This window comes from Scedosporium apiospermum (genome assembly GCF_000732125.1).
Source record: "Scedosporium apiospermum strain IHEM 14462 chromosome Unknown SEQ_SAPIO_0094, whole genome shotgun sequence".
Lineage (NCBI taxonomy): Eukaryota > Fungi > Ascomycota > Sordariomycetes > Microascales > Microascaceae > Scedosporium > Scedosporium apiospermum.
Genome location: NW_015971795.1, coordinates 236,478 through 250,642, shown reverse-complemented (window position 1 = coordinate 250,642; position 14,165 = coordinate 236,478). Strand labels below are relative to the sequence as shown.

Sequence of the window (14,165 nt, the reverse complement as noted above, 5' to 3'; positions counted from 1 at the left end):
TCGCCCAGACCTCTAAATGACGCCTCGTCCGTACGTCATGTATTATGTGTTTCATGAGAGTGCTTTTCCCCGATCCCGCCTTGCCAGTGATCCAATACAGGCTGCTATCGTTGCTCTCAAGCCATCGTTGAAATTCATGCCGGTGTTTCGATTCCGGTCCGGCGGCGCCATATACCCATTCGAACGTTTTGCCATACGCCTCGGCTACTCGACCTTCACGAATGGAGATTGCCGAAAACTTCAAGTTGTTGAGAAGCTGATCAAAGATACTGTTGGCGACATCCGTTTTTGACCACTGGGGCATCTTGACTAGTCCCGATCCATTGACTATGGGATACATGCTCCGGGGGACTCCTGGACCTGTTTGAATGCAAGATTAAGGTTGTCTTGCCAGTGCTTCAGAGATTTGACCTGTTCCAGAATTTGTTCCCCGATCCCTGGTGATTCAGACCATATTCGGCTCCCTTGCATTTGCTTCGATACCGGTTGACTGGCAAAATGCTTCATATCCTCTCCAAAGGAAAGAATGGAAAAGAAAGGTTACAAGTAAGTCCGGAAAGCACTGGCGTTAACTTTGACACGACTTACCTTAGGTCGAGAAGCACAACGTACACTAACTCCTCCCTGACATCGCGTATCTTCTGTTGGAGGGTCTGCACAGTTCTGGCGTTTAACGAAGCCTTAAAACTTGCGTAGATTTTATTCACTACCGAGGCTGCTGTGAGATCCGAAGGGGCAAAATGGTCGAGAGCACGGATCAAATCATTGGCAATATCAACACACTGCGTAGAAACGGCGATGACCTGCTGCTCAGACTTTGTCGGCGGCCTGCGCAGCATGTCTTGCGATAAAGATTCCCTTAAGCGAGTACTTGAGGAATGCAGCATTTCCGCGGTTCCCAGAATATCTGAATAATCCGGTAGAGAGCCACCCGAGTCGATCGAGCGATACGCTGCGGTGATTCCAGCCAGACAGCGAACGCTAAAGTCTAGGAACTGAATGGCAGCGGCCGCGACCGAGAGCGCTGAAACTGGGTCCATCGCGACGTGCACCGGTCGTTCCAGGCAAAGCGGACGTCGAATTGAAAGTTGCGACGAGTTTTCGGTTCGAGTCGTCGAGCCTTCGCTCGCCCCAATACCTCGTCAAGGTAGTTTTTTGGATTGCTCTTTCCAACCTGACGACGCCCTCTGCTGCTGGGATCCGAACAAAGGTAGATTTGGGGCTGAGTCTCTGGGCGGGGAAGAGAGCTCCTCGCCAATCGTCTTCCAACATACACACGGACCAGCCCTCAGCCTCAAATCTACATGCAGGGGAACTCTGAATCGATCAAGGTGTCAGGGTGCCATCAAAATCCGATTATTCCCCGTCTGGGCCTGGATCTAATAGTCAAGGGGGAGAAAGGCTAGCAACATTTGTATGCCTCGAGTTCTAGTAAACTAATATCCATCAACCTTCTATCTTCGTCCAAATCCTTAAGTATATTACAATATGTTAGGAATGTCCTCGCCAATCTGTGTTTCTCACATCTTTACAAATTTGCTACGCTGCCTTAGGCTCGGGCCAAATTTGAATAGGAGCCACGGGATTGGAAGCAAAAGAATCGAGAGAAACGCAAATAAGCTCCCAGCCCAGTGAACCCCGAGATTCTCGTACATCTGGAAGGTGAATAGTGGGAATACGGACCCGAGCGTGTATCGCAATATGCCGTTCGCCGCAAGAGCTAAAAGTCCATGGTATGTTTAGAATATGTGGTATCAACAGACAGGGGACGACACAACTAACCTGACGCGGCACTTTCTCTGCCGTAAAAGTCAACCATGTACGTAATGACAGAGAGCTGGACGAGTTAGTAAAAACTCAGGGCAGAAGAGAGCAAATGTGAAGGCTCCCTAGAGTCTAGACTTCGACTTACGAAGAGACCAAAGGTGCCCAGGCCAAACGGAATGCCCGCAGCCACCAGCACTGCCCAATTGCCGTTCTGCTTTGCCGCCCACGCGTACCTTTACGTAGAATTGATATTAACAAGAGCTAAGAAAGACCTGTAGTTCCCGATCAACGTACCAGAACAGGCCGACCGGGATGAAAATACTCCCGGCCATCCCAGCGTAAAGTCGATGCTCTGGCCCCGTCCTCCCATCAGGGCTTCGCTTCCTCGCCCGACCGTGCAGAGTAACATCAAAGCCGACAAACATGATACCACCCAGCAGATAACCGATGATGATACTAATAAAAGTCAATCCTGTTTGGCGGGGGTCGAAGCCGTAGAACTTCGGTAGCACATATGATGCGCTGGCAAAGTAGCTAAAAATCATGGCGTAAGCGAAGGCCGAGTAGATGGCCAGCGAGGACACGACAACTTCCGTAAAGAGCATCTTTGTCGGCTTGATGAGTGCACCGACGATGAGGGAGGCTATCTGGGAACCCGCTAGGGTTATCTTTGAGCCCTCGTCGTTGCGCAGAATCCACTTTTGCGAAGTCTCCTTCATTACAAGGCAGCCCAACCAGACGGGAGCTCCGACAATCAACAGGAGGTATTGGGTCCAGCGCCAGTCGTATCCGTGATCCTTGAGTACGTATGCGCCAGCCAAGGGCCCGAGTGTCGGACCCAGGAATGGCCCTAATATAAAGAGGATTGATGCTTGCGCTCCACCCTTGTGCAGTTGCCAGACATCGACCACAGTTCCTGCCCCAATGGCGATACCTGCGGACCCCAGTAGGCCGGCGAGGAATCGGCATGCTAGGAGAGCAGAAAAGTTATTGGCGGCGGCGGAACCTCCAGTGAAGGCGAGTAGGAAAGTTGTTGTGATGAGGTACACCCATTTTCGTCCCCAAACTTCCGAGAATGGTGCGACTAGGAGCGGACCGAAGCCGAGACCCAGAGTATATATGGTTATTGGTAGGAGTGACTGCGTTCGTGAGACTTGAAAATCTTCCATGATTAACCCGGCAGCAGGGACGGTGACAGACGTGGAAAAGGTCCTAGGAGTTGCAAATCGATGATTAGCCACTAGTAGAATACATAGGCGCAGTGTCTAGGCCGGGAGGAGCTGGACAAACATGAGGAACGACAAGCAACACGGCACCGCAGTGTGGAAGATCCTCGATGCCATGCTCCAATTCCATGGATTCCGCGGGTCTTGCTCATATGGGATCACTTCCTGGGACTCAGTTTGAAGTTCTGGAGGAGTACCGGGCGTCTCCGCGAGGGAGCTAGCCTTTTCGCTGTCCTTTTCGGCTGGTGATACTGACATGGCTGATTGTTTGAATCAACTGGAATCAGAGATGCTTGGTGTTAGTCGATTGAGATTGGATATCTGCGCTTGCTTTGCAATGTTGCATCCAACAGAACCTCACTCCAAGGGAAGCTGTTTTCTTTAATATCCAACCCCATCGTGATCAATTAGATATCTGAGCCCACTTTCGAAAAGGCCAGAGTTGAGAATCGTTTGACGGTTGAACTGCCCACGGGCGGATTGGTAATTCACCCGGATTAAACGACATCTCAACAAAAGGGCGTGTTAATTCTCGATCGGAGTGATCAGTAAACAAGGTGTAAACTGAACCTAGGCCGAGGTATCCACCACTCGCTAGCGCCCAGCGACCCCGGAAGCACGGCAGTCTGCAGCGGTGTTGAGGTAATTGGGAAACGGATCGAAACTACTTGAAATCAGCCCTACAGACCATGCAAGGCTTCTTTTCAGCGGCCCGACAAGACTCCACCTATGTTGGTAAAATTACGCCATCTCGAGGATGTTAACGATACCTGCTAGCCTGTGGCATACACAACCCTAGTCTCATGGACACGCTCTAGCGTCGTTCGAGTAATAATAGGCGAGCCTTAGCTTAGGAACACTTGTACACTGCTGGCCTTGCGGCGGATGCGGAGCAATTAGCGACCATAGGAAGAACTGCGCTGCGTGGAAAGCGGGCTGTCCTTTGGGGCCTACCAATGGCGCATCACTTGAAGTGTTGGGCACAATACAGGTGGGTGCATCGTGATTCATTTGTGCGATCCCTCACTCCGCACTCCTACTTTCTCGGATACATCGGATTCCCAATCGGGCCTGGTGGTCGCGTCATCCTCGTCCTCATCCTCAACGTGATATCCTGGGTATTCCCTTCAGAGAAAGATTGCCAACTCCCCGACTCAGTACGAAGCCTTAGAGTTGTCTACAGCAAACAAACTCAGCATTCAATACCGCTCGCCAGGGTTCGCCTAACAATTGGACATCGCAGATGGTACGAAATGAGTGCATAATTCTCATTTCCTTTCGTTAATTAACAGATTAAGGGCATCTATTACAGTCAAGCACCCGCCCAAGCATCCAGCCACGGATGTTTCAAAAGCGCCACCACATCGGGTCTTTCATTAGGGTTAATCCTCATCATGAGACGTAAAAAGGAGGCAAATTCCTCACGATCCACTTCTTTCAGCCCCAACATAAACTCTTCAGAAGAAAGACGCGGCCGGTCCAGTTGAGAAGGGTAACCTCGGACAGTCCCATCTTCGCAGAAGGTATCTTGAACAATCTGCGGGTCGCCCTTGTCTAGAAGCGACCTCGGGAACGGGCCAAAGAAGTCGACAATCTCGGCAAGATGCTCGCGGAGTTCGTAACGGGCCTTCTCGTCAGGGCCGACAGCTTGGCCGTTGAACATGCGGACGGCACGGTACACCTCCAGGAGGACTGCACCAAGGTTCCACCAGTCCGTTTGGGTGTCCCAAGAGGCTTTTATGAGGACTTCGGGAGCACGGAGTGCAACAGGTTGAATGTTCTCTGTCAGGTGCTTCGTCTTCCAGCTTGCGACGCCCCAGTCCCCCAGGACCACATCGAACTCGTCGACTTTAGTTCTGTCTTCTTTGGAGAAGTAGTAGTTCCGCAGCGATTGCGACGGAATAGGTTTGTAGCGCGGTTCTTCGCGGTCCTGCTCCGGCGGTTTCCTGTGTTCCAAATAGCGGCCCACTTTTGTGAAGTCTCGGAATTTTACGAAGATGTTGCTCGGCTGGATATCTAGATGTCAGGCAGGCACCATCGCCACCGGAATTAGACATGTACCGTTCTACTGAAATGGAATAAGATGCCTGAGAATTTAGGTACCGGTATGTATGACGCCCTGATCGTGGGCGTAGTCCAACGCGAGGATGATCTGGATAGCGAATCGCCGCATGACCGTGTATGGAACCAAGCTGTCCTTGAACCAAGCGCCGAAACTCCTCAACGTTTCACCCATGAGGGGAAAGACGAGGCAGACGTGCCTGCCATTCGGACCCTGGTGCTCAAAGTCATCCAGTAAGTGGCAGATGTACGAATGCCCGAGCGGACTAGTATTTCCATCTCGAAGATGCCTGAGGATTTCTCGCTCGAATATGGGATGGTCAGTGAAGTAGCACTCGGCGCTCAGAACTTTGAGTGCAACATATTCATATTCGTGACCCTTTCTAGAGACCAAAATATTAGATTATTTTTTTGCCTCTATTCTCCCTTCTCCGAAACTGGAAAATTTTTCGCTTACTCGCGTTGCGCGTCCTGGACAAGCCAAACCGTTGAATACGCTCCATATCCAATTTTGTTGAGAACGCGGTAGCGGCTGTTGAATATGTCCCCAACGTAAACGGGATGGAAGCCTCCGATATGGTACGCATTGCTACCCTCTTCGATATCCGAGTCATCGTTGCTGATTTTGGACGAGTCCATCCTTCAATGACGCTGTTCTTGTCAACGATGTGTTTTGGGAAGAGATGAGAGCGAGTTTCGGAGTGCAGTGGTTGTTATTCTGGCAATTGCTGATTAGTGGCTGCAGCTGCCGTTCTTCAAGTCCTGCTCCTTGACGAGTCAGAACGGCATTGAAAATAGCAATAAAACCCCGACCCTAAACTTCTTCTCATTCTGAAAACTCTCTGCCTCGGTGTAAGGTTAGCGACTGAAGGCCCCTCCACCCTGTGAATGTTACCCCGAATTCGCATATTACCTCTCAGACAAACCGGCGCTGAGCTGTTACTTCCCTCCCTCGACGGCCGCCACCTACCGTCTTCCTCAGGATCAACGCAACGCTCCTACGCGATTCCTGTTGGGACACACATATTAAATCTTAACAAACTGAGCCCATCCGTCCGTCCGATTCCCTGATTCCCCACTTCCCCTGTCACTCTCTAGTCACCAGAAGTCGAAGACGCCGTTTCCCCGGCATCGTCATTCAAACGCTTGTCGTGGAAAAGCCTAGGTGGATGTTCCAGACACGTTGGATGGGCCAGTCCTTATTTTCATGTTTCTGAGCCCACAGGTGTCATCGAGTTTCCCAATACTCTACGCGTGCTTGAGCCCCCCCGACAGTAACGACATGCTTTGTGATCGGGGGCGTCGAGTGGCTGTACCGACGAGTCTCGAAGTAGCCTTGGAGACGCTGATGGTTCCTTAGCACAAAGGCCAGTTGGATCTGCTCTTGCATATCGTCCGCGATAATGTCCTCGCCGGCACCGACCAACGCCTCCTCGAGCCAGCCAAAAGAAGCTCTTGCTATCAACTGCCGTCGATATTCCTCAAACACATCTCACTGCCCACTTGTCATAGTTTAGATGAGAAAAGGGCTTCGAAGACACATTCCTTCATGAAAACGTGTTTCTAGAGAATAACTTTCTATAACATGGCGACCGAAAGCGATCTATTCCAGTAAACCAAGTCTATATCTTGCCCTTATTAGCGCCGCTGCGAGCACCCAGATTCCTCGCAGCCGAAAGAATCAAACACAAATGCGTGCTAATGGCAACAATATCTCCGTGCATATCCATGATGGCAACATCCAAGTCGAACCTCCCATTCTGGATAGACTTGGCACTCGTCCTCACGTAAACCCATTCGTTCTCCCCATCCTTGAGCTCCTTTTTGACGTCGAGATTTAGAGTGACCGTGGGGTACCAGAACAGTTCGTTGTGCGGGAACGGAATAGGTTCCTCGTCCTTCTTCGGCCTCCAGGCCTCGACAACGTAAGGGAAACAGTCCGCCACAAAACCCAGAGACGCATTCGTGAAGCCCTCCCCGGAAACCAGCCGAATCCACGACTCTTCCACCCCGCGTCTTGGTTGACCCCTTCGCGGCGAGAAAATTTCAATGTTCGTTTGAGCCCGCGCGTAGGAGTTCGCTCGAGGGCTGGGCGACTGCGGCCTCAGCGCCCAATTGGGATCCTCTCCGCGGGCCATCTTCACGAGGTCTACTGGTGGTGTGGGAGGGTCGAGGGTCCAACCGGTGGGCAGGCTTAGGCCCTTCTCGAGGGAGAGTTTCGTGTTCGTGAGGAAACCGATGACTTCCTTTCGGGATTGCGACGTGATCCAGGGTGCCGAAGTCTGCAAGTCGTTTTGGTACAGGGTAATTTGGATAGTGGAGAGGGCGCGACCGAGCTTGACATCTTCGATGACGAGGATGGCTGGGCCGACTTCGGTCCGGTTGATGTATTCGAAGTGCGCAGATATTACGTCGGGCTGACCCCGAGCTGCGAGGTATTCCGACGCGGTGCGCAGAATGCAAGAGGCGACGTAGCCGCCATTGGGTACTACAAGAAGGAGTTAACGATGCCCGGTTGACGAGCCAGTGCAGTAACATGCTCACTCACCTGAACCAATGCAGTAACCTTCGACGAGGACGGCGGAGTAGACATGAGAGTCAACCGCCGTGACACGCGCTGCGTCTGCAAAGGGAACAATTTCCAACGTATCGCTCATCTTTCATTGGTGCAAGGCAGAGGTGAAGGAATCAATTGATCACTCAATCTGTTCACGTATGGTTTGAGACAGCTCTTATTTCAATATATGTTGTCCAAGTCTCACATGTCTTCCTCCTCAGCCAAGTCGGATTTAGACAGGTCCCCGCAAAGTTGCGACATCCCAAAGAGTGATTAGTGAACATTAGTGAACATTGTTCTCGATCGGAGTCCGGTCATTGAGCCTCGGCAACTTCATCGCGACCCACTTTGGACAGCCTGGGTCTTGCACAGGGATATAGTTGTCACGTGATTTGTAGATCACGAGACTAGCCTCATCTTCGAATCCTTTTCAGCAACGGACCTACCACTCACTTCCCAGGACCACCACTAGTGGGAATCTAAGAAAGTCTTCCCCGCGACCCAGACTGGGCTATTGTGGTGAGCCAAGTGGTTACTATGGGGCGCGAATGACTTCGGTCGTCGTCGGAGAGACCAGTAAAGGGTGGCTGCTGCCTCTGAATAGGTGCTCTAGAGTCGTATCCAACAGAAGCCCGTCTTTGCTCGGCCCTCTGGCTTGAAAAAGGGAGGGGGGGTTACATCACTCCCCATTTGAAAGGGCGGAAACTTTGGTATCCCGAAATACTAAGTTATTCGAGCGTGTTTATGCAGCTAAAGAATAGAACTCCACCCCCATTATTCGTTCAAGCTCTGACTAGCCCTCTGGTTCCTCCTCGTATATCTCAAAGGAATGGATATAATGCGGGTCCTTTTCTTCCACAATGTCATCCAGCTGGTAACCCCTCGGAGACCATCCCCAGCGGCCTGCTCCACCGGAGGTCCTTCCGAAATCCGCGTCCTACCCCTATAAATCTCAGTCCTATGGGCATTGCCATTCCCGTTTGATGATTGAGGCAGTGATAAGGAAATTTTCCGCCTTGACCAATGAGCTTGTCTCAAGTCTTGCCATCGACGCTGCCTCTCCGCCTCGGCTTGGGTCGCTACTTCCCGCTCATTGTCGGGCAAGGCCAATATCTCATCACGGATCTGATCTCGTCTTGCTAGCTCTCTTTGGACCATCTCGGGATCGAAGGCATTTGGGGAAGTTACTGCAGCGATGATTAGCCAATACCCTGAAATATCGAAAGTAACACTTACCGTCTTCTAGATACTCCTGCTCCAAAACATTTAGGCCGTCACCATACCGGCCGATGAGGCGGATGTTGCAAAGCTCAAAGAGGTCCTCTTCCGAATCGATATCGAAGAAGCATCCACCATACTCTGAGAAAATATTCAAGTCGAACAAGTAGTTATTGCTCACGATAGCGTCCACGGAGAGTTCCTCCAGCACATGGAAGTCGCACCGAACCGTTTTCCCACCAACTTCCCATGACGCGTCTCGTACGACGCCACTAGTCCAGGCGGTTGTTCCGTCGGCGAACTCAACCTCAAGCCAATTCTCGAAATCCCGATCGATGGCTAATCCAATTTTCCGGGCATATGCACTAGAGACGAGTATAATATCTGAGCCAGTTCCGGGCAGTGCTGCTGTAGGATGGATGGCCGTCAAGGGATCCCCACAGACGCTGCTTCCCCTCACCGAGAAGACTTAGCCGCAATCTCCTCGGTAACTCCGTCAGTTTAGATTTGATGCGACGAGTGAACCTGGTGAGTGTTTGTGTCGCCACTAGGAAAGGACATCCCAGGACAAGATCATGGACGCATCCCGGGAGGATCCAGCAGTCCAGAGTGTGGCTTCTCCGCTCCTCAACAAACCTCCACGGGACCTTGACCATGCCGGGAGATTCGACGTGCTTCTTATTGGCGAGGACGATCCTCTTCTGTGTCCCATCAGCAGGGTATAGGCCGAGATCAGAGGCGAGCCTTGGCGACATGAAGCATCTGTCCGCACCGCTATCTGGGCAAGCGTCTACTAAGGTGCCATCCACAACTCCCTCCACAAAGTGTTGTTTCGAACGTGAGGTAAAATTCATCACTGGCGGTTTGTTACTCGCAGAGGGGACGCTTCCCGGCGCTGGGGTAAGAACATCCGGACGGATGTCGCCGTGAAACGTGATAAGCTTTGGATATCTGGCCAGTGTCGACTTGCCCGCTTCGGAACGACGGCGGGTAGAAAGGAATTTCTCGTAATGGGACTGTTCTTGGACGACTCCTGTCACAAAGGGTTGGACTAATTCGTCGACTACGTAGGTACGCCACCGGGCTGGATGGAGCGTCTCGTCGAAGGTCACCGTTTCACCGAGTCCCCAGCTCGGAAGATTGTCGGCATCGCCGTTAAAGCCGGGGTCAGTTTGAAGCCCAGTCGCCATCAATGTAGACGTCGCAAGCGACAGGGTCGCCACAACCCGAAGTCCAGTGCGGTGTTCAACAGGTGAAATTTTTCACTGGAGTTTAGCGGCTTCAAATTGACTAACGGTCGTTCAACAATCAAAGGTTCAGCGGCTTCCACGACCTGCAGTCAGTAGGCCGAGGGGTCTGGAAGGAAGGAAATGGAGTGGTGATGTTGAAGAGCACCGTTCTAGCGAAGAGCGATGGTTTGGGCCGAGCATGAATTCGACAAGCGGTGAACAGAGGCCTAAAAGCTTTTTTTTTTTCTTTTTTTGACAGAATGGAATCGAGAGGGGGAAAAAAGGATGGAGGCACCTCTCCAATACAAGCTTCACATTAATGTTGGATTTGCACAAGCTCTAACACTGCCTGCCACCTCGCCTCCTTGGTCAGACGATTTAGTTGGTCACTAAGGCATCCTGCATCAGCTCTGCCACCGCCACGTTCGTTGGGCGCTCTGATTAGGCAAACACTGTCGCCGACGACCCAGATTCGTAGCAACTGGTCGCCAGATGGCTCGTGTCGATTTCCCGTTGATAATTCGAAACATCCAAGCAGGACCGAAGCAGTCGAAGAAATCACATCTGCTTCTCATCCACCTAGTCCCAACCCTACGCATGTCACGATCTGCCTAAAATACGCGTACGTTGCGATATCAACCCCTCCTTCCCGACTGTGGCCCATGAATGTGAACCCAAATTCAAGGCATTGTAATAATTCGGCCCCTCCAAGTCATCGGAGGGAGGGATTTGCCGACGTTGCAAGATAGATAACGCTTGACCCCGACAATGAGACTCTTATCTACCGTAAGTTCGATGAACTCGCGGCTCGAAATCTGCTTTATCTGCAGTCGGAGCTGCTTGTTCTTGAGAATCAACTGAACGAATTGGATATCCGTGATGCCCTCAGCGAGGACATGGATCTAAAGGATGCCGCCAGGACGTGGGAGACAATGATGCACCGGTATGAGACTAGTAACGAAGAAACGCGAGTTCGTATGGACCTCATTATGAGGATTCGCACGAAATTAAAGGAGTATCGTGCGTTTGCAATCTCGTGACCGCCCCAGGAAAACGCTGACTGTTACCTAGATGAGGCGCTGTTGCTACAGAGTGAGATCGCGAAATTGAAGAAGCCCAACAAGCGTGTCCTTGAAGCATACGCCCGCCCGGTGGTTTAAAAAGCCGTACCCTGCACTCGGTGGACGAGAAGACCTTCCTAGATGCCCCAGACGATCTCGTAGCGGTTAATACGCCGCCGGAGACATATTATCTATCCCTCTTCTTGAGACGCCACTGGCCGGCAAAGGCAAGTGCTCCCATTACGGAATTCAGGGGAATCTACTGACATGCCACAGGAAGAACTACCCCGGGACGGTCTTCACCGTATAGGGCGATTTAATGAGAAGTCTATCTCCCTCACGGTTGCCGGTATTAGCATCCTTGTCGCAGCGCTCCTCTTAATTGGCTCCATCACGGGTCTGTACCTCGTCACCAACGATGCTGCAAAGCTTGGTATGCTCGCTGCTTTCACAGTCGCATTTGTCTTAAGCGTCGGTTTGATGACGAACGCGCGACGAGCCGAAATATTCGCGGCTACAGCAGCGTAAGTGGTGTCTTGGTTATTGTTATTAGGCCACATAATACTGATTCAACCTTAGGTATGCTGCTGTCCCTGTGGTGTTTGTCAGTGGAAATATATCAAACTCACCCAATGTGCCCGGAGCAACGTGAGGACGGTCGGCGTCATCACCCACAGTGCCGGGTAGCTGAAGAGATAACCGGCCGATCAATTGCTGGAGAATGGTGGTGCCACGTCCGCTTCGACCCGCCCTCGGGTGCCAAAACGGATGGCTGAGGACAGCTCCCATTTCCAACTTATTCCCAAAACGATCGTTCTATCATTTATCTGTACAAGCCTGCGGGCGGATGCGGATGGGGGTGGGCGCACAACAGCTGGGACATGGGCACTGTTACATCTCGCGATTCGCACACAGGGCCAACCTCGATCTATCTCCAAACTCTCTCCCTAGGTCACTGGACTTGAAGAGAGTGCCGCTGCCTTTGCCTCTATTTTCCATCCAGAATCCCGACTTCGCCTACAATTCGGCCAACGGGAAAGGGTCCGTTCTAACCTCAAACCGCGGATCTCTATCTTATGGCCAAATGGGGGGCGGATCGGCTCCCTTTCCCTTGTATAATCGACCCCGCTAGGACCCTTCCCATGAAATACTTAATGTTTTGGTGACCTGTCACTCCCAGGCTCCGGTTTCCTGCCGGCAGATCTTACCACCTTCCTCCACGTGAAAGGCACCGAGGTTTCCACCACTTTTCGTTTTTTCTATGATCCATTCAATTCCGAGCACGCAAGCCCTTTTCTGTGATGACGTCTTGTATCTAGTCTGCTCGGTCCAAGTGGCATCACTTCTCCATTGGCTAGAGGAGGTATATCGGGGCCAAGAGAAAGAAAGGAAGCCTGCAGGATTAATAAAAAGGTTGCGCAGGCTACAGCCTGGCTGGCTGTCTGTGTGGTGATAGATTAGACGCATTCGTATTGGTTCAGATTCTATGAAGGACCGTCTAGCGAGAACACCGAGAAACAGAACCTAAACGGACACTATGAGCGGATTTGGTGACACCACAGCACCTTGTCTTGCCCCGGTAAGCATGAGTATAAAGATCCCGGACCCACAGACACACCCGCCGACACTTGCCTACTGAGATGGGCAAGTTTTCCGAGCCCTCCAACTCCTCGATCACTCGAATATATTGTCGTACGGAGGGAATGAAGGGTTGGTAATACGACTCGCGTCATGATGACGGCCGGACTTCTCCTTGTCCGGCATGCATGTGCGTCGGGGTCGGCTGCACCGATAGGATACGTTGCACCGCCTGGGTTTGCGCGAGGATGGTCGATCCGTAATTGCAAGTCTTCGGCAATGACATGATATACAGCAAACCTCCATCGTCTAGAATACTTTAAGAGGCGCAATCGAGCTCACAGTCTCTTCCGAATACTCTGTTCACCAAGCTCCTGAACCTCCACGGGCGTCTGAGTACTGACGACACCCCACTACTCTTTCGATTTATAAGAGAACATTGAACCAGCTCTTGACAAGGCTTGGAATCCACTTGACTTGTTCTAACAACTAGAAGAGTTCATCATAGCTGGAACCAAGATCATGCTACCGGCCGATCATTGCGTATTCATAAGGAGATGGAGAAAGAACGGATCGAGTTACCAACCAACGCAAGTAAAAAAAAAACAATCAGACCTACGACGCCGGAGGCGGTTGAAAAGGAGTAAGTCACCAATCCCCCACCCGCTTTGAGGGCACACATGCCTAAAGTTGGCTGCAGAACGATTTCCGATGCCCTCCGCCGAATCCGCATGGACAGAGTAGAGTTTGGGAAGCACGGAATAAGGAGAAATCAACGCCAGGTTACAGGGTTCGATGATAGCTCATTTACATTTATAAAATAATACTCTAGGTTTTATAGCCGCCTCGCTTCAATGGAGAAACTTTCGTAATTACTCCTTTTCTTCCTTGAACTGAAAGACCACTTCCTAGATTTTCTCTAGACCGTAAAAGTCGTTTACAGGCTCTGAAAACTTTACTCCCTCTAATTCCCATTTGAATGTTCCGGCTTTGCTACCCAGCTTCTCCCCAACCTATATTATCTTTATAGACTATAATTCTTATATATAAAGTAGATCTATTCTTATTATTTTAATATCTTTATATATTATTTATCACGACGTGGCCGCGACCAGGTCACGAGGAAGCGGTGTGGCACGGCAGAACTATTAGTCACGTGGTCGTTTTTGCCAAGAAGCGACTGATCGGTCACCTCGACAGATGACCGATCGATCGTAGACCGGAGCGACCAGTCGGTCGACTCGAGAGCCGACCTGCACGGGAGAGCTTGGAAGGGAAACGTCTATATAAACAACGGGTTCTACCATGTATCTAGTTTGTCTTTCAAGACTCTCCAGTAGTCAATTCAAGTACAACTACACCCCTACACTTGAATACGCACTTCTCACCCATATCTTGTGAACACTGCTTGACTGCCTCACTCTACCACGAACAGACAACCACCTCAATCCTGTCACCAGTTGTATCC

At 51.2% G+C, this 14,165-nt stretch overlaps 4 protein-coding genes across 4 annotated transcripts; all 4 read right to left on the bottom strand.

The window, feature by feature from the left end:
* Positions 1-584: 584 nt before the first annotated feature.
* Positions 585-3,251, bottom strand: SAPIO_CDS4757 (uncharacterized protein; the record flags this gene model as incomplete). The annotated part of the gene is made up of 7 exons (XM_016787233.1): positions 585-1,030; positions 1,275-1,300; positions 1,654-1,720; positions 1,783-1,837; positions 1,913-2,000; positions 2,062-2,979; positions 3,058-3,251. The coding sequence occupies 7 exons, from the start codon at positions 3,249-3,251 to the stop codon at positions 585-587; spliced, it is 1,794 nt and encodes a 597-aa protein (XP_016643112.1).
* A 1,054-nt stretch (positions 3,252-4,305) lies between these two features.
* Positions 4,306-5,693, bottom strand: SAPIO_CDS4756 (Serine-threonine protein kinase; the record flags this gene model as incomplete). The annotated part of the gene is made up of 3 exons (XM_016787232.1): positions 4,306-5,009; positions 5,097-5,437; positions 5,512-5,693. 3 exons carry the CDS (start codon positions 5,691-5,693, stop codon positions 4,306-4,308), a joined length of 1,227 nt encoding a protein of 408 aa, XP_016643111.1.
* A 983-nt stretch (positions 5,694-6,676) lies between these two features.
* On the bottom strand, positions 6,677-7,711 carry SAPIO_CDS4755 (Uncharacterized protein; the record flags this gene model as incomplete). Its single annotated transcript, XM_016787231.1, has 2 exons — positions 6,677-7,542; positions 7,603-7,711. The coding sequence occupies 2 exons, from the start codon at positions 7,709-7,711 to the stop codon at positions 6,677-6,679; spliced, it is 975 nt and encodes a 324-aa protein (XP_016643110.1).
* Positions 7,712-8,404: 693 nt separating this feature from the next.
* On the bottom strand, positions 8,405-10,019 carry SAPIO_CDS4754 (uncharacterized protein; the record flags this gene model as incomplete). The annotated part of the gene is made up of 4 exons (XM_016787230.1): positions 8,405-8,531; positions 8,633-8,798; positions 8,848-9,194; positions 9,466-10,019. The coding sequence occupies 4 exons, from the start codon at positions 10,017-10,019 to the stop codon at positions 8,405-8,407; spliced, it is 1,194 nt and encodes a 397-aa protein (XP_016643109.1).
* Positions 10,020-14,165: the final 4,146 nt, after the last annotated feature.